We start from the raw sequence: 25,604 nt of genomic DNA on the forward strand, positions 1-25,604 counted from the left end.
ACACACCTTTTCTACCTAATTTTACTAATGCACTTATGTTTGCACTCTATTTTTCTTATTCTTACTAAAATACTATTTTCATCCTAAAAATTATTTTCTCCCATGTGTCATGGTTTGTGTCGTTGCTGCCAAGGCATCAACAATTTCTTCGTCTTTTCTACCTTCAACCATTCTTTTATGCACCATCAGTAGTTAGAAAACTTTTAGAGGAGTCGGGCATCGATAGTGTCTGTACACATGTTGCCTGTAGTGACTTAACAAAATTATAAAATCTGGTTGGATGGACACACTTGCTCTGATACCAACTATGTAACACCATACGACCCTGACTTTTATTTATTAATTAAAAAGTATAATTATTCAAATAGGTGTTACACATACTCAGCATAATTTTCTGAAATAAATAAAGATAAAAGAGGACTTCCAACGCCGCCATCCCAATACCTTGCAGTTAAAGCTCATCAACCTCAATATATGTACTCCCACGAGTACAAACACCACAAACACACAACAACAAAACATGGGTGAGAATACATTCATTAAAATTATATATGGTACATTTAAACAACATTATATAATAGTAAAATTTTCAGTTATCATTGTTTATATATATATATATATATATATATATATATATATATATATAGTTCATAACACTCACCACTTCAAAACATCAACATTCACACATCATTCAAAACACTTACCATTTTCAGACATCAACAATCACACATCATCTACAACACACACCATTTTCTCACATCAACATTATATGCAAAAATGCACTTCATTTCTAACACCTATATGTATGTGGTACCAATTTTACTCACCAATTTTGTATGTTAGAGTTATGTTACTAAGCATACAATCACCAATCTCACCATTTTTTCTAACAATGATATGGTGCATGAGGAAAGACTCACCAATACAATATATAAAATAAGATCTTCACCATTAGTACATAGTTCAAACATATTTTTATCGCACCATTATTCAACAACATTATGAGGGATTCTTTTACTATAAATATAGGCTTTGTATCATAGTAAACCTTGAGATAGAGGGGGCTGAAACAAGGGTTTAGAAAGGCAACAACAAAATTATGGTTTGTATAGAGTTTGTCTCTTTGGAACAAACACTAGGGTTTAAGGGTTGATTCACCTTGGGAAACACTATTAGAATTGAGTTTCTTGGTTATGGGAAGAGATTGGGGCTTTGGGTAGAATTAGGCGGGAGACTTATTCTTGTAACCCATTGATATCTCTTTTGTAACGTTACTCATCATATAGTGAAACGAAGGGCTGCTCTCTCCCCCAGACTAGGTCAATTTGGACCGAACTAGGTCAACAAATTCTTTTGTGTTCTCTATTCATTTCTCTCTCGTTGTTTTCTACTTTTGGCTTGTGTTTATAATTGTTCCATACACTTTGTTTTGGTTGCTTGATTATTCCTTGCTCCACACATCAAGTTTGTTATTGGTGTGATTTTTTCATCGAATTCACAACAGTCTCCCTTGGGATTCTGGTGGTCTTGATCTGAAATCCACCCTCTCTATTAATTCCTCTCTGCTATTGCATCTCAGTTGGCACCTTTTCATGCAAGAGTCTCAATGCTCTCGACTTTTTCGACATAGATTTCTTTCGTTCGGTTTACTGCGCAACCGGTACTTTAAATCGTCCATTTGGCCTGGAGTTATGGAGTTTTTACCAATGGTGAATGAGAATTCTGTTTGGATAATTGGCACATGTAATAATATTAATCTTTGGCTTGATTATTGGATGGGCACCACTCTTGTTTCGATGCCTAATATCCCTGCCGAGATGTTTCCCTCTCTTGATGCTAGGCTTGCCTCTGTTATTATTAATGGTAAATGGAAGATTCCTCCTCCTATTTTTTATTATTTGATGGTGGCTGTAAATACTTTGAAAATCATGTTGCCAGTTACTCCCTTACTCGACAGGCGCGTTTGGAAACATGCTCAAGATTGTTTGCTCACATCCAAGCTTGCGCACCAGTTTTTGCTCCATCCCCTCGTCGCCATTGATTGGGCAACAATCATATGGCGTGCATGTATTCCACCATCCGACTCATTTGTTTTATGGCGTCTCATACCTATCTAAGCTTCCAAAAAATGAGAATATTCAATTGCGTGGTTGTACGTTGGTTCAATTTGTGTCCTTTGTTATAAGCAGGCAGAAAGCTCCTCACATTTATTTCTCAATTTTGATTTTGCGGTGGCTCTTTGGAGGTGGTTGGGTGCGCAGCTCAACTTCACTTTCTCGTTGATATTTGTTGCTTCCCTACTTGACTGTTTACCGCAGCGGTGCAGCTCTCAGATCAGGGATGTTTTCGTGGCTGCAATACTGCACACGGTCAATGCAATTTGGTTGGCTAGAAACTCGATTCACTTCAGCTCTGCTACAGTCTCCATTCATTATACTATGACAAAAATTTCCTCCATGGTTGATATGTCTGGAACAAACTCAACCGATAATTGTTTGTCATCTGATATTATTATTTTGAAGAATTTCTTGATTCCTCCTTCTCACAGGCATGTTAGGGAGATTGTAACTGTCATTTGGAAGCCACCCACCATCAATTGGATTAAGACTAATACCGACGGCTCTATTATCAATGCCATTTCCTCTTGTGGTGGGATTTTTCGGGACTTCCGAGGTTCTTTTCTTGGAGCTTTTGCTAGTAACCTCAGAGAAGGGTCTGTTTATGAGGCGAAGATAACAGGGCTCGTGATGGCTATGGAGTTTGCTTCCCATCATAATTGGTCTAGATTGTGGCTAGAAAACGATTCTTCTAATGCGATTAATGCTTTCAAAAATCCATCTCTCCTTCCGCTTCGATTACGGAATCGTTAGCATAATTGCATGCAATATGGATTGCTGTTATTTGCTCACATATTTATGGCTGCCTTGGGACATGGCTTGAATATAACGTCTTGGTATCATACTATGCCTGCTTCATTGTCAGTTGATTTTGCTAGAGACAGACATGGGCTACCTAACTTTAGATTTCCGTAGTCATTTATTTTTGTCGTTTTTTTTTCAGAGGGTTTTGGCCTAGTCCCCCCTCTTTGGTACATAATTTTTTTTTTTAATAATATTACGTATTGGAATGCGGTAAAAGATGGAGGTTTCTGTTGGGTGTCAACCTAGTTGGGCTGCCTCAGACTCACCTTGATGCCTAACTTTTCTCTTGGCCTATCGAAAAAAGAAAAAAAAAAAGGTTCTAAAATAATTGATCAATTTCACTTTTCAATACAATATTAATTACTTTTTTTTCATTTATAACTCTACTTAATACCACTTTTATCATTCCCAACTCAATATATTATACTAGTATTTTACGTTTATGATAATAGAGAATGCAACAATATTTGATAAGACACACAAAATTATTTTTCTTTCTTTTTAATTTATACATTTTTTCTTAATATGTGTGAATTGAATAAAAAATTTACTTATTATAAAATGGATTAAATATATTAAGTTAAGAGTCAAATCTTCTTCTTAAAAAAAAGGAGAGTCAAGAGTCAAATAATTATCGGTCAAATTTCAAATAACTTGTTAAAGATAAAACAAAAAGGTCATAATATAATATATTAAAAAAAACAAAAAGTTAAAATATAATATATTAATTTAAACATTGTTCTTGTCTATAAAACATCTCTCAATTCTCTATTGTGAGCATCCAAAATTAATTAACCAGTGCTAGTTAGCTTAATCACTAAAACTTTATCATGGATCAGGGAAGAGTCAGTAGCACAAGTATTATTCTAATGTCACTATTATGTATGTTGGTATTTCATTCTAACATGAGTTTTGCAGAAGAACACATTGTTGGTGATGGGAAAGGTTGGTCCTTTGGTGTTCAAAATTGGCCTGCAGGAAAAACATTCAAGGCTGGTGACACACTCGGTAAGAATCATACAATTATCATTTGTTTACAACATCTTTTTAAATTTTTGTGTAAAAAAATCAATTTAGGTTCATCCTTGACATTTTAATTTTTATTGTTTTCTACATGCAGTATTCAATTACTCCCCTACAAGCCACAACGTGGTGGTAGTGAATAAGTCTGGTTATGATTCATGTGTGGCTCCAAAAGGATCTAAAGTTTATACCTCTGGAGCAGATAGAATTACACTTGCTAAGGGAGGGAACTACTTCTTATGTGGTTTTCCTGGTCATTGCAATCTTGGACAGAAAATTGCAGTCAATGCTAATTAAACTCTTAATGTATAATAATTATCTTAAATAAAGTTTAAAATAATTTATATTTTTAATAATTATCTATTTTCTTTGCAATATAATGTATTTTTTTTTTTGGAAAGACAAAACAAGTCACAACAAAAGTAGCTAGTGTTGAGACTGAAGAGATACAAAATTCAAATGTTACATAAAAGGCACCAAAAAGTAGAGCGACCAAACCAAAATTAAAATGATAATCATATAGCTCATAAAAAAATAATCGATGTTTGGATATTTAAGTTTGCACCCCTTTATGAATTAAATTTGGTTTAGTTGGAGGGTGATAATTAAGTAATCTCCATGCAAACAAGGAGATCTTTGATGCCAATCAAATAGGTCTAAGTAACTCTAAACAGAGGAGATATAACTACACCTGCAAAAAAAAAAATTAAACAGATGGGGTGCAGATGGATTTGCAACACCCTAATTAGATTAGATTAAAAAAGAAAAATTACAAGAGAAATGGGGTACACAAAGCCTAACCCAACAAGAGTAATAAAAAAACATATTAAACAAAACACAACCCAAAGGGGTTCACGACACAAAACATAACCCAAAAGGGTTCGCAAACACAAAAACCTATCCGAGGTAAATCGGTATATACCATGTGCACAATCCAGCGAGCCCGTGTACAGGTACAAAACTAAATTTCAAAAGAAATAGCCAAAAATCTTGAGAGTAGGGAGTGGATTTGACCGCAAACATGATAATTAACTAATTCGCAAGCACCAACCATTTACAGCGATAATCCGCAACAAATTAATAGCAATTTCTAGCCCAACAGACAATCACTACGGACGAAACCAGATTTCACGAGGAATACGACCACACAAAACACTGATGTTGTGTCTGTTGACAAACCAAACCAGAAAAACTGCAGATCTCAACATATCTTGAAGAATCAGAAATCAAAAGGTAGTGCATCAACATAATGACATGTTCACGTCGGCAAATAAAACAAATCTGACCCCAACAACACAGAACCAAATTGCACTAACAAAGCTGCGATTTCTAACTACCAGTGTTTTTGGTAAACAAGATTGCTAGTTCTAAAAGGTTACTTGCAGGATCAAATTAGAAATCCTAGGACATATTGTGCAATATTTTTCCAGAAATTGTTTGAATGTTCATCATATTGTTAAGTTTTAATGTGAATAAGATGAAGGTAACTGTCTGATTCGACTGAATCAAACAAGATCTTAGTAATTTGCTAATAAACTTGACTTTAAAGATAAAGATGAAGAAGTTAAAGAAAACTAAATTGCATTGCATTTAATAAAGATAGTTCATCAAATTATGTTCCATACGTTATGTTACTCCTTTCTCTTTATGCACGATAATTTGAGTATGATAAACCTTGCTAATGATTTGTGACCCTTTTTCATATGAAAAACTACTATATGTACATAAGAAAAATAACTAACAGACCAATGATCTAAATCTATTTGACAAACTTGGCTTCTGCTTCCACGTGTTTTGGACCTTTAATCTTATTGATGTAGTAAATCCGCAAGTGCACGGTTTACCGATGTAGTAATAAAATAGTATCGTTTTGACATGGAGTTATGAATTCAATTAACTTTCAACAATGATTAGCAAAGAGTTTGAGTTGAAAAGTTTGGATTTTTAATTGAAATAAAGTAAAAATAATAAAAAGTGTCTTGGGATTATTGGTTCGTCATGGTGACAAATCCTTCACAAATCAAACCTAAACCTAGAACTTTATGTTGGACCTATTTTCTAAAGACAAGTTTCTCTTTAGCTTATCACATCTCCTTTCGGTTTTAGTGAGTGTATTTCTCTAGCAATCACGCCTATTCTCATGGTTGATTAATATTGAAATCCTTGAACCTCGAAACTTTATTGTCTCAAGGTTTGCTAGACTATTCTCATGTTTCACAATCCTTGTCTAATTTCACTTGTTCCAATATCAATACTTCTTCTTTCGATGCCTCGCTTTGATATTTGTGATTATCAATTAACAAGTACTAACCCTCCGCTGTCGCATTATGAATTTGATACTTGTTAATTCATTATAAAAACGATGAAATTAGATTAGAAAATAGATTTACATAAAATTAGGGTTCGAGGCTTGGTTTGATAGGAATTAGGTCATTAGACTCATCCAACAATCCCGAGACAAAGAAGTCTACTCACTCACGTTCATTGTAGACATAAAGAAGAAGAAGAAGAAGAAGAAGAAGAAGAAGAAGAACATAAAATAAAATAAAGAAAATAATGATGAACTTTTATTCAAAGAAACAATTGTCACTTCCAAGAACAAAAGATGATTGAATATGTTTGTTAGCTGCTCTATTTATAGTCTACAACTACTTAAGCCCCAAGAAATACATCAATAGGAATGTTCCACAAGAAACCATGGACTTTAGGTCAGAAATAAACTAAAATAGGCAGCTTGTCAAAGAAGCAAAAACAACAAAAGGAGTAAAATAGTTCTAAATCATATTTTTGTATATCTTCATATTTTTGTTTTCAATCAGCTCCAAATCATATTTTAGATCCTTTTATCCTTTAATCTTGCTCCAAACCCCTTTCTTTTACTCCAAGACTCAATCATTTCATATATTTGTTCCTGAAATTAAATAACTTGTAATTGAAGTAAAATAGTTCTAAAAAGAAAATAAAAACACATAAAATGTAAATAAAAGGGACTCAAATAATCTATTAAAAACACTAATTAATGACTCATCGTTTGTCTCTTTAGAGGGGATTTGAATCCCGCCAGTCGAACTCAAAGACTGGTCGAAATTTCTTCCATTGAATCTTCGTAAATTCAGTTACATTCAGCACACTTGCAGAAACTTCACTTTAACTTGACAAACTTCCTGTCGATAACTAGCATTAAAAATATAGGCTAACACTGCCAGAACAACCATATGTCGGTTGCACTTCTGTTGAAGGAGATGTTGAGAGAAACCAGAGAGCAAATATGGGTCAGATCAAACCCGAAAGAAAGACCCACACCCGGATTCTTTGAGAGAACCCGAAACATCTTCGACCATGGCTAGATACAAACGAAAGCCAGTTGAACGAACAAAGATGAACCGAGAATGATGCACATAAATGTTTTAAGGTTGCAAAACCCAAACACGTTTTAGACAAAACCAACTGCGGGAGGAAACAACTCGGCATCGAAGCTGGAAAAATGGTGGTGCCGAGCGCCGACGCCACTCATCGCACCATCAGTTGCGGCTTTTACATCTTAAAAGTACATTTTAGAAGATGAGAGATAAAAGAGAAGTTAAAGAATAGATGATAGGAGTCCGGATCTGCTCCATTTGTAAATCAGTCCAGTTACCCGGTTCTTTTCACAGATACATGACACGTGGCAATTACAAGTTCAATGGCTTGGATTAAAACTGAAAACCAATATTGTTTAATTGAAAAAATAGAGGATTACTTGAGAACACCACCGTCTCGCCGCCGCACCTTTGAAACTGTAAACTAGTAATGTTTAATTAAAGTAAAGAACATATAACAATTCTTCCAAACTCCCCAATTCGTGAACAAGGCAATTATTTTCAACTAGAAACTGAAATCGTATTACTAATTAGACAGAAAGGATTGTGATTCCGGCGACATGTATCCCCTTTCACCTTCAAATTTCACATCGGTGCCTCTTAATTCCTTTTCCGTGATTTATCCCAAATATTAGGTACCGATTTCGTTTTCCTCAAAAACTTCACAGCCGAGTAACAAGAATCATGCCTGATATGATATAATTGAAATTAAAATTCAAGCTGGTTTTATTATTAACGCAGGAAAAAGAAATAGAATCAGAACCAATATTAAAATGGAGAATGCTTTTATTATGAACTCAGAAAAGAAGAAAAAAGCACAATCAGAAGCAAAATAAGGGTAAGCAAATAAGAGAGAAGATGACGAGAGAGAGAGAGAGAGAGAGAGAGAGAGAGAGAGAGAGAGAGAGAGGATTGCAGAGGAGCACATATCTAACTTTTTAATCTAAACCATTAAACTATTTGTGGCCACGTGTCATGTATCTGTGAAAAGAACGAGTAACTGGACTGATTTACAAATGGAGCAGATCCGAACTCAGATGATAGAAAGATAAGTCTTTTCCACATCATATGATTACGTTCGTGGAGGGAACATGTGGAAGACAAAAACAACACCTTCAAAATTTGAATATAACACAAAATTTGCAATATAATGTCATATGTTAATTTCTCGTACATTAGTTGTTCTACATCTCATATTTCCTTGAAATAAATATGAATTTAGAGAAAAAAAAATTCATATTTAATTTATATTTTGTTAAAAAAAATTCAATTTTGTTCGGTAGAAATAGTCATAATATTTCATCCATTTCAAAAAAAAAAAATTCATTAAAATAAAATATATGAAAAATCAACTAAAAAATAGGGGACAAATAAACGGATCAAAACTTTTGAGGGACTAAAAGTCCAACAAAATCTTTAGATAAAGTAAATCGAAAAATGATATATTTAGAGGGATCAAAATCATATTTAATCATTAGAAAAACACTAATAATTTTTTAATTTGAAAAAAGTGACTCAAAATTAAAAAATTGAAACAAATTTATTTTTGCCAAAATTGTTTTTCCAAAACAAAGGATTGGAATTAAGAAGAATCGTTGTGTTTGTGTTGGGTAAGAAGCAAATGGAGAGAAGGAAAGCGAAGGCAGTATTCATGGCTTTTGGAACTAAAGGCGACGTCTACCCTCTTGCTGTATGTAATCTAACTGCTTCTTACTTTTGAAATTTTTGTACTTCAATTTTTGTTAATTTTTTTTCTCTTACTTTAACTGTATGTTATAGAGTTAAATGGTGTGAGTGTACTTGACCAAAATAAAGGGTGTGAGTGTAAATTAGTTTTACACTGACATATAACAATAACTTGTTACTTTGTCATTTCATATAATTAAAGTCAGATTGTGTGGCAAGACTATAGCATAAGCGTAGCGAATATGAGAATGTTGCGTTGTACGTGTGGCAATATTAGACGGGCTAGGATAACAAAATGACAACGTTAAAAGAGAGAGTTGGAGTAACACCTATAGCAGAAAAAGAGAGTAGATCAGCCGGCAGACCTAGTAAAATTAGAGATTAATGAGTCGGGTAGAGGTATCATATATGATTGAACAATATGACATCGTTTGATCCATGTAGCCGACCTCACTTAGCGGGATAAAACTTGGTTGTAATTGTTGATGTGGCAACCCACTTGGGTTGGTCTGATGGTATTGGCTTGAGACTTGGGAGTGTGCTCCTCCTCGAGGTCTCAAGTTTGATTCTCCCCGGTGCCAATTTAAGTAGGCTAATTTAGCTTCTTAAAAAAAAATAAAAAAAATTGTTGATGTGGCAAAACGATGAACTCTCATTGAATAACAGTGTAAAAATAAGATTGGTTTGGCTTGAAAAATCTGATTTAGAAAAGTTTTGTTGATTGCAGGCCATTGCAGCAGCTTTTGCTTGTGATCAGAAACAATACGATGCGATTCTAATGACTCATTCAGCACACGAGGTTTGCGTCGCGTTAATTAGAGCATTAGTTTTCTAGTCTTTATTAATTTCTGAGAATTGGTTCAGTCTTTGCTGTGATAGTTGGGTTTAAGTTTAATGCGTCTTTTGACAATCCTGCAATTTTTAGGTTACTTAAGTTGAAACTATCGTTTAGCCATCCAAGAATCTGTTGTTTTGAAACTATTGACCATATGGATAAATAATTCTGATGTTGATAAAAAAGAAACATTAAAGTTGATTTTCAAATTCCGATATCGAAGTTGGTATTTCATCTTCAGTGAGGAATTCAACGGTAGAGCTGATGTTGATACAGCGCCACTTTTGACAACATTTTGTACTACAAATAGTAAATCGCAGAACAATAGACATTTTCAAAGTTAGCTACCCTAAAATGCTATAGCACTGCGGTAGCTTTTGTTTTACCACACTACAAAACGTTATCCATAACTTTTCAAGTGATACAAAGAAATGACATTTTATTGTTATAAGTCTTATGACAAATCGACTACTGTGTTAAAATTATGCAGTTCTACTTCCTTGTATTTGCTTTTCTTACTACTAATACCTGATAGCTTGATACTTGAACATAATATTTCCTTGCAGAGCTTAAGTCCTCAGTTGGGTGAAAAACATGTTGAATTTTGCGCAGTTTCATCACCTCCGGTTCTTTCTGCTGATCAGAATAATGATATTAAAGGTTTGAGCTGTGTACTTGGTTCTAGTCATAAATGCGGAGAACTATAATAAGAGGAGAATCTATAGTGCTAATGGGTGTTTTGTTATGTCAGAGGAAGCAGAGTCATCTTTTTTATTGCAGAAAAAGAAAATTACCAGAGATCATAGACGAGAATGCTATTCTCTAATTGAAAAGATATTTGGAGATGGTCCGAGCTTGGATGGTGATCTTATTGTGATAAACTTTTTTGCTCTGGTACAAATTGAGAACTATACTTGTGATTGGTTTTTTTGACAAGTTTTTTAGATCATTTGGGATTGACAGGGTTTTGATTGAAGTTAAAACTTGTTATTGTTAGTGGCAATTGATTTATTCAAATTTTCCAACAGCTGCATGGAAAGTTGAAAAATAATTTATGTGAAACTTTGGTTGTGTTTAAGGAGACAATAAGATGCCTAATACTAGGGAAAGTATAGTCATCGGTCATATCTTAAATACAAACATGGAGGTGCAGATTTTGTAGTAGATGTTTCTGATAGAAAAGTACAGTAACATTTCTATGAAAATAACATTAAGTGGAATGTTCTTTTGAATTAATGAATTTCTGAACTGCTATGCATGTATGATGTCAACTTGCTTATATACACATTTACATATATAAATGATCCTTAATTCCACTATGTGCTTAAATGATCTGGTGATTGAGGATATATTCATGATTGTTCAGGAAGGATGGAGTCTTGCTGAATGTTTTTCTATCCGTTGTGTTGTAGCTGCACCTTATGTTGTTCCATACAGGTACTTAAGAAGTTTATGTCCTTTCTTATTATCAATTATAGTTGGACTTGGATACAACTATACTTGTTTTGTGGTGAGAGGCGACACCTTCACAAGATCATCGACTCTCATCAGTTTCTCCTAACATTTGTAACTCATATATTTGAGTTTTCCTTAAAAATGTGCCATGTAAACTTTGAAAGTTACAAAATGCACACCATAGCTATTGGTTGGAAATGTTGTCTTGAATAATTTTTTAGTTTCACTAATGAACTGTTAACTCGAGTGTTAGATTAAGCACTAAATGTGTAATTATAATTTGTAGGTAAAAAACTGAATCACTATATTCAAGCAAAACAGGTTTTTTAATTGCTTGCACTATTTGGGATGTTAGCTGATTCAACCTTTAATTTTTACCTCAGATACTTGAATGTTTGATTTCACATCCAGTTGATGATTGAATTTAGTTTTTGAACCTACTTTAAGAACACATTTTGATCTTGTAATCATTGATTTACTTTTTAGTGCACCTGCAACATTTGAAAGACAATTCCAAAGAGAACTTCCTCTTCTCTATAAATATCTTACTGAGGCTCCTTCTGGTAAGGTATTTCTTTTGTTTCAATGTTCTAGTGTTTTATTTTGGAACAAGCTGCATCAATTTTTTTTTCCAACCATCTTGTTTCCATGTAGGTTTGCTGGAAGGATGTTATTCATTGGATGTGGCCCCTTTTCACAGAAAATTGGGGATCATGGAGAGATGAAGACTTACATCTGAGTCCATGTCCCTTTACTGTTAGTTGTTTTTTCTTTCTTTCTTTCTTTTCAGTTCATCCAGTGAAATTAATTTGTGGTAACTTGTTTGTGCTTCAAACAATGTCTGGGCCACCTTTCAGTAGGCATGTATCCTTGAAAAGGAGTATGGGGCATCCTTACTCTATTGAACTCAGGCGGGCATTTATTTATTTTTTTCCTAATGTTATTGTGTTGATTTCAGGATCCAGTTACAGGCATTCCTACTTGGTATGATAGGCCGCAATCTCCTCTTCTGATGTAAGTAACATATTCTGAATGCCAAAATCGTTCTGAACGAAATTAGTTTCAATGAACTTCTGTTATGGAACTTTGAAAGCTGCTCCATATTGATATTATCGGCATTGTTATCTGAATGTTTCATGTCTTATTTGTGTACTACATTAGATCTGAATTTTCAAGAGTTTTGAAATGATGTATTTTATGGTGATTTTTATTGGTTTTTAATTAAATTAAATTTCCACCGAGCATTTTTTGTTATGTTTTGTTTTGGTCATACACATCACAACACCTGATAAAAAAAAAAAAGAATTTTTTTTTAGATAATTGTGCGGTCACATAAATTTACATGGTCTTTTGAACTGATACACAATATTAGGTTTACATTTGTCACTGACTGTGTGTATTGTTCCACAGGTATGGCTTTAGTAAAGAAGTTGTTGAATGTCCAGGTATGTTCTTGTCTTTGATAAAATTTCATTTACTATATGTATATGCCATTGTTGTAAATATAATAGAATTAATTTTCAACTTTCCAAATAGCTTAGATTCACTTTATAGAGGTTGAATAGATTCAAGTACGTATACGTCTCTAGAGGTCATTAATGAAAATCACATAAACAGTAAAAGCCAGAACTGAGTCATGAATTTGTTCTACTTGTGAACATATACGGTTTAAGTAATTAGTTATATATGTTTCGCAAAATTGACTCTATGAAACTATTTGCAACAGTTAAGTAGCTATACATATTATCTTTAACCAAGTATCTGATAGAGACCCGATTTCACACAGAAATAAACTGTATTATTGAATTGACAATAGATGTATTACAGAAGAGACCCCCTGTAACCCCATAGCAAAAGCCCCTCAGAGAAGAGACATTTCTCTCTCTGCCTAAACCCTAAGGTTTCTAACCGAACAAAATGATCAAAGATAATCCTCACTCTCTATTCTCATTTCTTTATATAACCAACTCACTCTCTCTCTCTCTCTCTCTCTCTCTCTCTCTCTCTCTCTCTCTCTCTCTCTCTCATGTAACTAACTCTCCCTCTAAGTGGGCCTATGTGTACATATTAGATCCTATCAGTATTTCACAAGACTAATCGATTAGAGATTGATTCGCACACATTTTCTCCAACTCTCGTATATATCAATCTCTAAATATTAGGAATTTGAGTTGAATTTGAATTGTGAATAGTCTAGCTTTATAAAATTAAGTGCTGAGAGGGTTTCTCTCAAGCAACCCAAACATTTGAAGTCTCTAGTATACTTGATTTTAGATTTTTAGATTTATTTTATCACCTGATTTATTTGAGTCCGTTTACAGCATATTGGCCATCAAGAGTGCGGGTTTGTGGTTTTTGGTTCCTTCCTATAGAATGGCAGTTTACATGTACGCAATGCAGAGAAACATCGTTATATGATAAAGATAACCTATGTCCACATCATCTAGAGTTGCAAAATTTTGTAAATGCTAAACCAATTTTTATTGGGTTGAGTGCTATTGGAAGGTACAGCTTGCTTCAACTTTGCGTTAAACATTATCACACAACATATTTGATATAGCTTGCTTCAACTTGACTTATTTACTTTTTTACTTGCAGCATGGGTTTTCTAAAAGACCCTCACTCGTTTATTTGTGTTCTTCAGACGGTCCTGAGCACCACAAACTATAGATTTATTCTCTTTACGGGTGGATATAAACCTTTAGAATCGGTGGTTCGTATAATTGCTTCCGAAGCAACATTTGAGCAGAATATTTGGAGTGAAGATTGTGTCGCTCTTTATAATGGCCGACTATTATGTTTCTTTGGGTGAGTTTACTTTAGCTACTTATACAAACTTAAAAGCTTGATTGAAAAGGGGGTTCCTTATAATAGATTAATTATGATTTCCACAAATAAAATTCAGCTTTCAGGGCTTTTGTAACTTGAGTTTCAATTATATTTGGATTCATGATATAGTTTAGTGGAACTAACCATTGAAATTATGGTTTCTTTTGAACAGTTCCTTACCATATGGTTGGCTTTTCCCAAAATGTGCTGCTGTGATTCACCACGGAGGCAGGTAGGATAATTTGTATTCTGATCTATTGGTTCTGATATAAAGTAATCAAGAGAGATGGTTTCTAATGGATGTTTTTGTGTGGAATGATCATCTGTAATTAGTGGAACTACTGCTGCTGCATTACAGGCAGGAACACCACAGGTTAGTAATAAATATGGTTTTAATTTTTTTTTTACACACTTTGCTAAATATGGTTTTAGTTTCTATTTCTATAAAATCACAACCTTTAAGTTTTGGTCTTATACTTTTGTTTTTATTCAGTTCTAGTCTTCACTTTTAAAAATATTGCATGTCGTTAATCTCTATCGTCGTGTTTAGAGACCAAAATCAAGTAACTTTTGTAAAATATAAAGATTAAAAATGAATATTTTTTTTTATAGGGAGTACACTTGAATGGCTCTGTTGAGATATTTACCTTTGATATACTATTCTTTATTTCTGTGTTTGTGTGTATATCTTGGTGATTGTAAATTAATCACGTAGATATAGATTCTAATTCTTCTCCATATAATTAAGGGATCTTGATTGTAATCCTATTGTTATAAACAAATAAGGCAGCGACGTCCACGTGCCACTGTCTATGACTTCTTTTACACGTTGCTTGTTCTGTTTAGATTGTCGGTGCCTTCTGTAATTTTTCAAGCCATCTCTCCGACTCACATCTTTAGAAGGTTTTGTTCAAAGCCTCTTTTTCCTCTGCTTATTTGATTGTACATCTTCTCAGTTTTTTGTACTGATGCTTCCCTGGTTGTCAAAATCGCGAATCTGTTCGTTGATCTTCTAGGCTGGATTTATTCGTGCATTAGTAGAATTTCCAACTGGTGTGAGCGCTGAAATTGTTATGTAAAACCAACTATTCCTATGAGGCAGTAACCCCTGACTCTTTCCCTCTGTTTACTGCAGAGCTTTGTTTTATGTCCGCGGTTTCAAGCTCTTCTGCTGTTGAAACTTCTACTCTTTTAACTGTCTCTGCTACCTCTGCAAGTGCACGGAAGAGTATATTGCACAAAAAATGCTGTTGGTAAAGAAAACAAATGCTCAAGAAGAGGAGGAGATTATAGATGTTGATGAAAATGTGTGTTATTAAAAAACAAACACCCAAAGCAAAAACTCAACAATTTAAAAACAAATTAACCTACATTTTTTTGACCCCATCAAAAGCTTCTGTATCTTCTCCTTTGCTAGGTCATTGCCTCGTAGATGAATCCCATGGTTGGTTGTAAATCTGAGTCCTACGTTCTTCCAAAGCATCATTTGTCAACTTCACTAGTGGGCTTAAATCCATTTTCATGCTGTGAAATTAAATACACATTCTTCACTCCTTGCCGCATTGAATGACATATAGCATTGTTGTAAAAAATCCTTGCAATTGCTTGACATGCATTATTTCTGAAACTTTTCTTTATCATCGTATTGATGGTAGCTGAAACACCTCTTCTTAAATATGTTTCCAGACCTTTATTGGTGTAGTGGCTTTGAAACCGACCCTCACACCCTTTCATGTGTTTAAAACGTGTCTCCGCAGATCCCTTGTTCGTGTCTGCGCAGACCTGACGTGCACATCATGCCTTTTCTCAAACTCAAACCGAATTGACCGACGTGCACGATTCTACTTTTCTACGGCTCTGCGTGGAGATCCAAGCTTCCCCCGCCAATTTCTGTTCTTCTCATGCATGAACACGATCAGACCTAGAAAGGTCAAAGAATCACATGATTTCAGGTGCAGAGTTGCGATTTTGATTACCTTGGTTTGGACTTGGGAAGTTGGTCTACCTTACTATGACTATACCTGACATATTCTTTGTTGTTAATGTTGTGAATCAATTCCTGAATTCCTTTTTTGTTTGAATCTTGATATATAAAGATATCCATGGGAAAGAGTTAGTTTATGAGTACAAATGTCACACTTATTGGGCTGGATATCCTAGTGATCAACATTCAACCTATGTGATTGCGATCTTGTTGGAGGATATTTTTTTCTTGGAAAAGCAAGAATTGTTGCTAGATCCAATATAGAGACTGATTATCAAGCTATGACTCTAACTACATGTGACTTTATTTTGTTGGAACAACTTATTGGTGAGTTAAAGTTCTACAAGTCCGAGTCAATGAGTCTTATTGGTGATAACCAGATAACTTTACATATCACATCCAAAGTCTTCCATGAGCTGACTAACACAGATAGAATGACTGCCACTTTATCCACAAGAAAATTCTTTTCAGACATATTGTTACATCCTTTACAAACTCAAATGATCAATTATATGATATTTTCACCAAGTCTCTCAGAGGCCCGATGATATCTTATATATGTATCATGATGATTGATGCATATGATATATATATATTACATGCACTAGCCAGAGGGGCAATGTTGAGATATTTCCTCTGATCATTAGAGGAAATACTTCCCTTTATTTCTGTTATGTGCGTATTTTTCTGATTGTAAATTAATTAGGTGGACCTAACATAGGTTTTAATTCTTATCTCTATTTTTTTATAGGCATAGATTTTAATTCTTATCCCTGTTGTTATAAATTGACGAGGTTGAGGGTTAATCTCTTGAGTAAATAAAATTTGTCTCTGCATATTTATACACCATGAATGGGAATGTTGTTTTTCTCGTAGACATCGACCAATGGACCAATTACTCGAGGAACAAGCAATTGTGTTTATAGGAAAATTGAAATATTGTTGGCAGGTTCCTATAGCTGTGATTCTGGTATTTTTTTAGTGAAAGATTAAGACATAAATATTGTTTCTTCTTTGGTAGGATTCTTGTAGCATAAAATTACTTAGACCATGTTGAAGTTCAAGCATTGGTTTAGAGTTAGACCATATATGTTGTTGCCTACAGAGGGTTGTTAGACTGCATCTACTTTTCCAAATAAAAATTCCATTGAAGCTATTGATCATTCATTTCAAGATGCACTTGACATGGCTTTGCAAACTTGCAGGTAGTGTGCCCTTTTGTGCTAGATCAGTTTTATTGGGCTGAAAGAATGCATTGGCTCGGCGTTTCACCTGAACCGCTCAGTAGAAACCATTTGCTTCCTGATAAAAACAATGACAGAAGTATTCAGGAAGCTGCACATGTACTATCACGTGCGATACATGATACATTATCATCAACAGTAAGAGCACGGGCTGCAGAAATTGCTGAAAGAATATTTCTTGAGGTAATATATTCCTAAATTATATGATTTTATTTAGAGGTTAATGATTATACACCAACAATGTAAAAAGATTTTATTTAGTTATTAGAAATGACAACATTAGAGAGAGGGTTTGGGTAGCACCTATATTTGAAAAGATGGTGGAAAGTAAGCTTAGGTGGTTTGGACATGTAAGGAAAATACTTGCGGATTTCATAGTAGGGAGAATAGATCAGAATGGAGAGTCAAATCATTAGAGGTATAGGAAGGCGTAGAAGAACCATAAGAGAAACTATTAAGAAAGATCTAAAGATTAATGAGTTGGATATAAATACAATATTTGATAGAACTTTATGGCGTCGTTTGATCTATATAGCCGACCCCACTCAGTGGGATAAGGCTTGGTTTATTTTATTCCATTAATTTAATAATTCATAGTGAATAATTTACTTAAAGCCTTTTCTCTGCAGTATGATCAAGATTCAAATCTGAAAACTCTAACCATAAATGTTGTATAGCTTTAATACATTTTGTCACTTACACGATCCTTCATCTTGCAGGATGGCGAATCAGTAGCAATTAAGTACCTCAAAGAAGAGCTGAGTTTAAGTTAAGATAATTCATGGGGATGAGAATGTTCACTCCTGCTTTTCTTCATCTTTAACTCAAATTCATTGTAAATGTGCGCACATTAAGGATTTAAATTTACACTTGATTTTACTTATTTATTGTAAAATATATAGACGAGGAGTAGGTAAAAAAAACTATTAAGAAAGATTTAGAGATTAATAAGGAGGAAAGAAATATGGTTTTTGATCGAAAGAGTTATGAAAAGTTGGTTTGACTTTGATGTTTCATTTGACACTTGTGTTATCTTGTGTTAGGCAAGCTTATCATGAGCTATAGATGTGTAATTTCAGTCAAATTAAAAGAAAGCATGCTCTGAATATTTTGTGAAAACATTCTTTTGTCTATTTGTGAAAACATTTTTTTGTTTATAATTGTTGGAATATACATTTTTTTTAAATTCTTAATAAGATGAAAGATTTTTAAAGTAACTGTGATAGAGAATATAAAATGCTAGGAAGGAATGATGCATTTTTTTTTTAAACAATGAAAATAAATATTCTGTCATTTTTATTGTTTTTTGAAATGCAAGTCAATTGTCACTGTAAACTAATATAAATTTTAAGAAATAAAAATATAAAATGTTTTCACATAGGAAATGGATCCTAAGAGATGGTTTAGAACTTTTAATTGAATTAAGATCATAAAAGGGTTAGAGTAGAGATTAGACTATTACTTTTTTTACTTTATATATTATTAACGCACCCTATTTTTTTTTTCTTTTCAAATTACCCTTTGTTCGGCAAATATAATTTGAACCGTAGTTCACATTATATATGCCGAACATGTTATGTATATAAGTCGAAATCATAAACTCCCATCACATCAACGGTTTTCATTTTGCCCTAGTCAAACTTTTTCACACCCCAAAATTCGAAAACGTAACATTGTGTGATTCTTGTCGATTTTTCTTCTTCCCAAAAGCATCATATTTCAATCATTTTCAAACAACAAATTCAAGGTAAGATATTATTCCTTCGATTTCTTAATGTTTTGGGTCTGATTTTTTTTCTCTGTCACTGAACATGTTCAGATTATATTTATCGAACAAAATCGCTCATGGTTCGTTAAATATAATCCAAATTACACCAATATTTAATAGAAACATTGGGTTGTTGATATTTTCTACCCAAAAAATGATATTTTTAAAAGGCTTAATTGCACTTTTTGACCCCTATCTTTTCAAAAGTTGCGGTTATGAACCCCAATTTAAATACAAAACAGCCCCCTATGTTTTGATTCTTTGGTAGTTTTGGGCCCCCAAGGCAAAAAAATAATAAAATTGACACGTGGCACCTCACTTAGGGTGCCACGTCAGCGTTGACCGAGTCAACAATGGACTGGGGGTCCAAAACTGCCAAAGAATCAAAACATAGGGGGCTGTTTTGTATTTAAATTAGTTAGGGGTCTATAACCGCAACTTTTGGAAAGATAGGGATTCAAAAGTGCAATTAAACCTTTTTAAAATCGTCATGAGTTTTCGAAATTATATCTTATTGGTTCACAAAAATTTGCTTTCAAAATTTTACTATATCGTAATGGGTACGGTGCAAATATTTAGCGGATTATTGTATATAAAAAAAATTAATAGAAACTGATTGTACCTGATCATAAGGTAGCTGTCAGTGCTTTGTTTATTGCGGTGGTTCACGGTGGTGAAAGTAGTACGGTGAGCGTTGGACCGAATGGGGGGTGTGTACCTGCGGACACTCCGATGCTCAAGTAAGTAGAGGTCCAGAATGAGGAGTTTGAGAGTGAAAGAGATTCTACCTTGAAGGCTGCGTAATTATTTTTAGATTTTGACCCCATCATTTCAGATTCCTCCACTATTGGTCCCTCACTTAAACTTGTCAGCAGAATCTGCTGACGTGTCCAAGTTGATTGTGTAATTATTATTTTTCATTTTTTTTTAATTAGAATAAGAGGCCACTAGGATATTTATTTTATACTTCGTTTATTTAAATGTTAAAAATAAGAAAATAACAAAAAATTTACTTTCTTGTTAAAAAAATTACTTTTATCATTATTTTTTTTTCAAGTGGCTTTTATTTTGATTTACATTTATTTAAACAAATTTTAGAATTAAAATAAAATATCTTGAATTAAAATCAAAAACAAAAATGAATTAAAATAAAAACTTCATCTTCATAACTTTCATTTCTTCTTTGTTCCATTCATACCGTACCTGTTCTATTACTTTTTGTAACTAAAACCAATCAAATTTTGTTCCATTCATATTGTTTTCTTCCCGTTCCCTTCGCCGAAGGTTACGAGAAGTTCCAGGTAACCCCACAGTTTGGTGGAAGAGTCGTTGAAGTCGTAGACATTTGTGGAATCGACAATATTTTTTCTTGTCGACTCCCTTTTTCTCCTGTGAGGGAGATTTTGGCGGTTTGACCTCTGCATCCTTTAGCTCGGCTACAGAGATCTCGACCAATATTTTCTCCTTGGGCATTGCCAAAGGAGTGTACTCCGTGAAGCGACCGCCGAGCCCTTTGCCTTCACGGGGGACTTTGCCTTCCTTCTTTTTCTCGTGGAAGGGCTTTTTGGAGGATTCAGCAGCAGTTTCCTCATTCTTGGCCTTGTTGAGGTTGTCGGCGTAGACTTCTTCCCCGTACGAGCGCAAGGAGTTGATTGTAAGTCTCCAGGCGATCGAGGCGGACAACCTTCTTCACGTCTGTGCCTTTGCGCAGACCTGTGGTGATCAGGTACTGTTTCATGTTTTCATCAGCACCTCGCACCTGAACAGCTTCTTTGTTGAACTTCTCGATGTAGTCTCTGAGAGGTTCGCTTCTTCCTTGGACAATGGCTTCGAGGGACGCCACTATTTTGGGTTGGGTCCTCGAAGCGGTGAAATGAGTGGTAAACTCATGGTAGAGGTCACCCCATGTATCTATGGAGTTTCTCGTTAAGTTTTTGAACCACGACAAAGCTCCTCGTCTTAGAGTGGTGACGAAAATCTTGTATTTGACTGCTCCTCGCACCACTCGGTACGTGAGGACAACCTCTATGTTCTCGATGTGCTCATCAGGGTCTAAAGTCCCATCATATGAGTCCATCTACGGAGGTTTTTCCAATTCGCGAGGGATTGGGGTTTCTCGGATGCGTCGTGTGAAGGGACCATATGTATAACGACCCCCTCGGGCATCCCTCTTGTCTTCAGAACGGGATGAAGAGGTGGAGGACCAAGAGCGTCTGCTTCACCTTGGTGGAGATCTTCGTGAGGGAGACCGCCTTAGTGGAGAGTATCTTGGTGACCTCCTTCTAGGTGACCGCCGTTCGCGGCTAGGGGATCTCACGCTGACGGAGCGTCTGGGAGATCTAGATCTGGAATGGTGGTGGCTCCTTCCCCTTCTGTTACGGGGTGGAGAAGGAGTGTCACGGATGTGGATCAGCTGCTTCTTTGATTGCTACAGTTCGGCAATGCGTCTGTTTTGCTCCTCGGCTAATGATATTTGTCGTTTAACCATGCGGAGAGCAGGAGACTGATCTATGACTCCTTGAAATCGTTAGCCATCTCCTCGGGTCGTTGAGGAGAAAAAATTGGCTGCTCATGTGCTGGAACCGCTGGATGGACACTCGTTGGAATGGTTCCTCTTCGTGAGCTAGGCTTAGGAGAGGGAGAGGTCGTTCGTCCGTCGCGTTGAGAGATTTGGATTTGGCTCTGAAGACGTTGTGTAGCACCGTTGACAGCCATGGTTTTATTGACAATTTTTGTTGGGTTTTGCTAACCATTTCCCTAAGGGCATTGGTTAAGGAATCCATTAGTATAAATTTTGTCTTGAAAATGTAAGTTTTTACTTGTAAGTTTTTACTTTTGTCTTAGTAATAATTACACAACTTTTTGTTGCAAAGTTACTTATTTTATTTTAGTACTTTAACCAATGCCCCAAGAACACTCATTAGCATTCTCCATTTTTATTTAATATCTTTAAACATTTCAGAATATTATCAATGTGATTATTTTTATATAATTATCGCAATATTACATTATCTATCTATGCAAATACACAGATCGTTTACTAGTTGTATTTTTTTTTTTATTTTATAAAAACAAAACGATATTCATTTATTCAAATCCGATACAAATATTGTTAAAAATGTAAAAGGTGAATTTGCGAACAATCTCACAACACTCAAGTTAATAGCATAAAACGAAAAAATGCCTACAAATAGTATGATAAAATCTAAGTTACCGAAATATCCATGCTTCTGGATTTGCAACGTTGACGCTCAAATCATTGATTGAATTTGTACTTGACTGAAGTCGATCTTTCAATAGGAACTAAATGAACACCGAGACAAGACGCGAAATCAAATGCCGCACATGACGACGAATAACACAACGCCGAACTTAGACGACGAAATCACATAAACACAAAAGGAAAAACTTTGTGAAAATCACTTATTTAGATCGAAAAGAAGGGGTAAAAAGATGGAGATGGGTGATTCTAGGTCAAAAATGATCCAAAACCACCCATCTTCGATGAACGAAAGAGAAAAAAAGCTTAGAGAGAAATTAGAGTTTCTGTCACTATAAAACTAGGGCTGACTGTTGTCGGTTTAAACCACTTACTTAGTTGATTGCAAAGTGAATTCCAACCGGTGGTAACAGGTGGCGTTTACAATGCACAAATGTTAAATTTGTGCATGATACCCAAATGCCTCTAAAATTGGTTGCAGCCAGTCTTCTGGTTTCTTTCTATAATTTCTTTTTCTGACATAAAGTTGTATGGCTGGAGGTTCAGATTTTAATATACTAAACTACTCACTTGTACTGTAGCAAAATGTTTCAGTTTCTACTTTTTTAAAAATGCTTAAGGTAAAACCAAAACATCTGATAAGTAGTATTTACTTAGGTGTGTTGTGTTTCTACTTTCTACAATAGTCTTCTTTTTATTTGTAAAATAGTTTTTATAATGTTTAAATATATCAAAAAAAATATTTAGAAAAATATCAATTGCAAAAACGTATTTAAATCCCCTAAAATAAACATTTAAACGTGTCTTTAGTTAATTGATTATTTTGACACTTGAATATAGAACTACTAAAAAACTGATTAAGGCATCACAATAAAATTACTCGAGCTTTTATAGGGAGTAATTTTAAAAACAAGTTTATTTAGAGGAATTTTAAAACAAGTTTGTGGTAAAGATAAGATATTAAACTAAACCATTTGTTGTTTGATATATTTTATATTAAATATGTTTTTGCTTCCTTTAGATATATCAATTTTAATTTTTAATTTCTTTAAAAAAATTCTTCAAATTTTGAAAAAATCAAAGTTAATTTTTTTTGGGTTAATTAAGTAAATGGTCCCTATAAATATTCAGAATTTTGTTTTTAGTCCCTACAAAATAAAATCACACTTTTTAGCCCCTATAAAATTTTTCACCAACATTTTTAGTCCCTATAAAATTTTTCCATCAACATTTTTAGTCCATAAAATTCTTAAGAAAAATGTCACAAGGACTAAAAAGTGTGATTTTATTTTGTAGGGACTAAAAACAAAACTGTGAATATTTATATGGACTAAAAATATAATTAACCCTTTTCTTTTAGGGAGACTCAAAACAAAATTTGATATATTTAAAGGCTTGAAAAAGCACATTTACCCAATATTTATTAAAAAAAAATGTAATATTGATTTATTTGAACAACAAATATTTGATTAATTTTTTATTCAAAACAAATATTTGATTAATTTTTTGTTTCGCGGCCTATTATTTCACACACAAAAAATACTGAAAGTTTAGACTCAAACATAAAATCCCATCATCATTTTAATGTTTAAATAATTGCTTGTGGGGTCCCGTTTTTTGTAATTGCTTTATTGGCAAAAAGTTACAATCAGGTTGCCATCAATAGATCTAAGCCATTCAATTAAAATAATATTATATTAATGGTTGAAAATGTTTCAAAAGTAAACTTTCCCATGATGCACAAATTTAACAACAACGATATTTTTTCGATTAGGAACGAGAAATTCAATTAGGGTTGATTGACCTTCAAGAGGAATGATACAATGATAATTCAATTAGGAACGAGAAATTCACTTTTAAATTATTACTTAATAATAAATTAACAATACTCACTATAATCAACAAAATCAATAACTATTTCAAATCAAACCTAATCTTAATCAAGAAAACACTTATCCCAACTTTGATATATGTGACAAATTCATCAATCAAGTAAATCTAGTATGAATAGTGATTGAATTTATGAAATAACAAGTCCTTGACAAATCAATTTTTAGAAATTAATTGATCAATCAAAAGACATATTACAATTAACCTAATTCATTATTATCATATATCAAAGTAAATTTGTGAAATTAAGAGTAAGGGAAAGAAGAACATTGAATTTATAGAGGTTCCCTCTTTCCGTTCTCGCTAGGGGTACATCCTCTCTTCGTAGAAGAAAATATCTCTTCTATGTACTTATAAAGTTGAAAATGTTTACAAAGTCATTACAAAGGTTCATACAATTTGCAAATCACCACGATCTTAAATCTTCTACATTATGCAATCACTCCAATTGCCTCCAATCTTCAAGCTCCTTAGGTCTTTGAATCAAGCTAGAATGCAATCATTCGATTTTCTTACACAAGAATTCTTCTTTGCTATCACTCTGCATTGATGCCATTCAACGTTGATTATTTGAGAAGTAACCCCCACAATTACCTTTGGAGGTGAAAAATACCTCCTTTTGCTCTAGATTCTTGATGCTCACCAAAATCCTTGAATGAAACGATACTTACAATTTGCCTATAGCACCCTAAGAAATCTAGATCTCAAATCCCACAAGTGTTCTTAGAAAAGGTCTTTAATCTGAAGAGGTTTGTAGAAAATGAGAGAGAAAAGACTTTAGAGTGATTTTACAATTTTACAAAGTGATTTTACAAATGAGAGAGGAAAGAGACGTTATAGTTCGTTAAAATTGGTCTCTGTTGCTCCGAGCACCCCCGTCGTGGGGAAGGGGTGTGTTGCGAGTAATATTGTCTAATGCGGTATTTGGACTGTAATTGTTATTGGGCCTAAACAATTGGGTCTTAGGTCTTTGACCGGTCAAGAACAATATGTGTGAAATGAACAAAAGATTTATTAATTAGGTATTAATTAAAGTTAAGAGTCAAATCTTTTTAAAAATTATTTGGTTTGTATATAGACCAAATGCATTAAGTATTGAATTCATTTTTCTTTCTTTTTCATTTATATATTTTTTTCTTAATATGTGTGAAATGAACAAAAGATTTACTTATTATGAAACGGATGAAGTATTATATTAAAGTTAAAGAGTCAAATTTTCTTCTTAAAATAAAGAGAGTCAAGAGTTAAATAATTATCGGTCAAATGTCAAATAATTTGTTAAAGAAAAAAACAAAAAGTTAAAATATAATTTATTAATTTTAAACAGTGTTCTTGCATATAAAACCATCTCTCAGTTGTCTATTATGAGCACCCAAAATTAATTAACCAG

At 33.8% G+C, this 25,604-nt stretch overlaps 2 protein-coding genes across 3 annotated transcripts; both read left to right on the forward strand.

Annotated features, from left to right (window-relative positions):
- Positions 1-3,685: 3,685 nt before the first annotated feature.
- Positions 3,686-4,276, forward strand: LOC25486556 (basic blue protein). The gene is made up of 2 exons (XM_013608147.3): positions 3,686-3,929; positions 4,042-4,276. The coding sequence occupies exons 1-2, from the start codon at positions 3,752-3,754 to the stop codon at positions 4,239-4,241; spliced, it is 378 nt and encodes a 125-aa protein (XP_013463601.1). The 5' UTR covers positions 3,686-3,751; the 3' UTR covers positions 4,242-4,276.
- Positions 4,277-8,812: 4,536 nt separating this feature from the next.
- LOC25486557 (sterol 3-beta-glucosyltransferase UGT80B1) lies at positions 8,813-18,455 on the forward strand. Of its 2 annotated transcripts, XM_013608148.3 has the most exons (15): positions 8,816-8,993; positions 9,717-9,788; positions 10,391-10,484; positions 10,576-10,718; positions 11,191-11,261; positions 11,766-11,847; positions 11,934-12,035; positions 12,238-12,293; positions 12,690-12,724; positions 13,601-13,784; positions 13,878-14,087; positions 14,281-14,340; positions 14,442-14,481; positions 17,298-17,519; positions 18,056-18,455. In XM_013608148.3, the coding sequence occupies exons 1-15, from the start codon at positions 8,925-8,927 to the stop codon at positions 18,107-18,109; spliced, it is 1,494 nt and encodes a 497-aa protein (XP_013463602.1). In that variant the 5' UTR covers positions 8,816-8,924; the 3' UTR covers positions 18,110-18,455. The 2 variants fall into 2 exon arrangements, with proteins under 2 accessions (XP_039686439.1, XP_013463602.1); XM_039830505.1 differs by lacking the exons at positions 17,298-17,519; positions 18,056-18,455 and adding an exon at positions 15,244-17,279 and having other exon boundaries at positions 8,813-8,993.
- Positions 18,456-25,604: the final 7,149 nt, after the last annotated feature.

The sequence above is a fragment of the Medicago truncatula genome, chromosome 2, assembly GCF_003473485.1.
Source record: "Medicago truncatula cultivar Jemalong A17 chromosome 2, MtrunA17r5.0-ANR, whole genome shotgun sequence".
Classification (NCBI taxonomy): Eukaryota; Viridiplantae; Streptophyta; class Magnoliopsida; order Fabales; family Fabaceae; genus Medicago; species Medicago truncatula.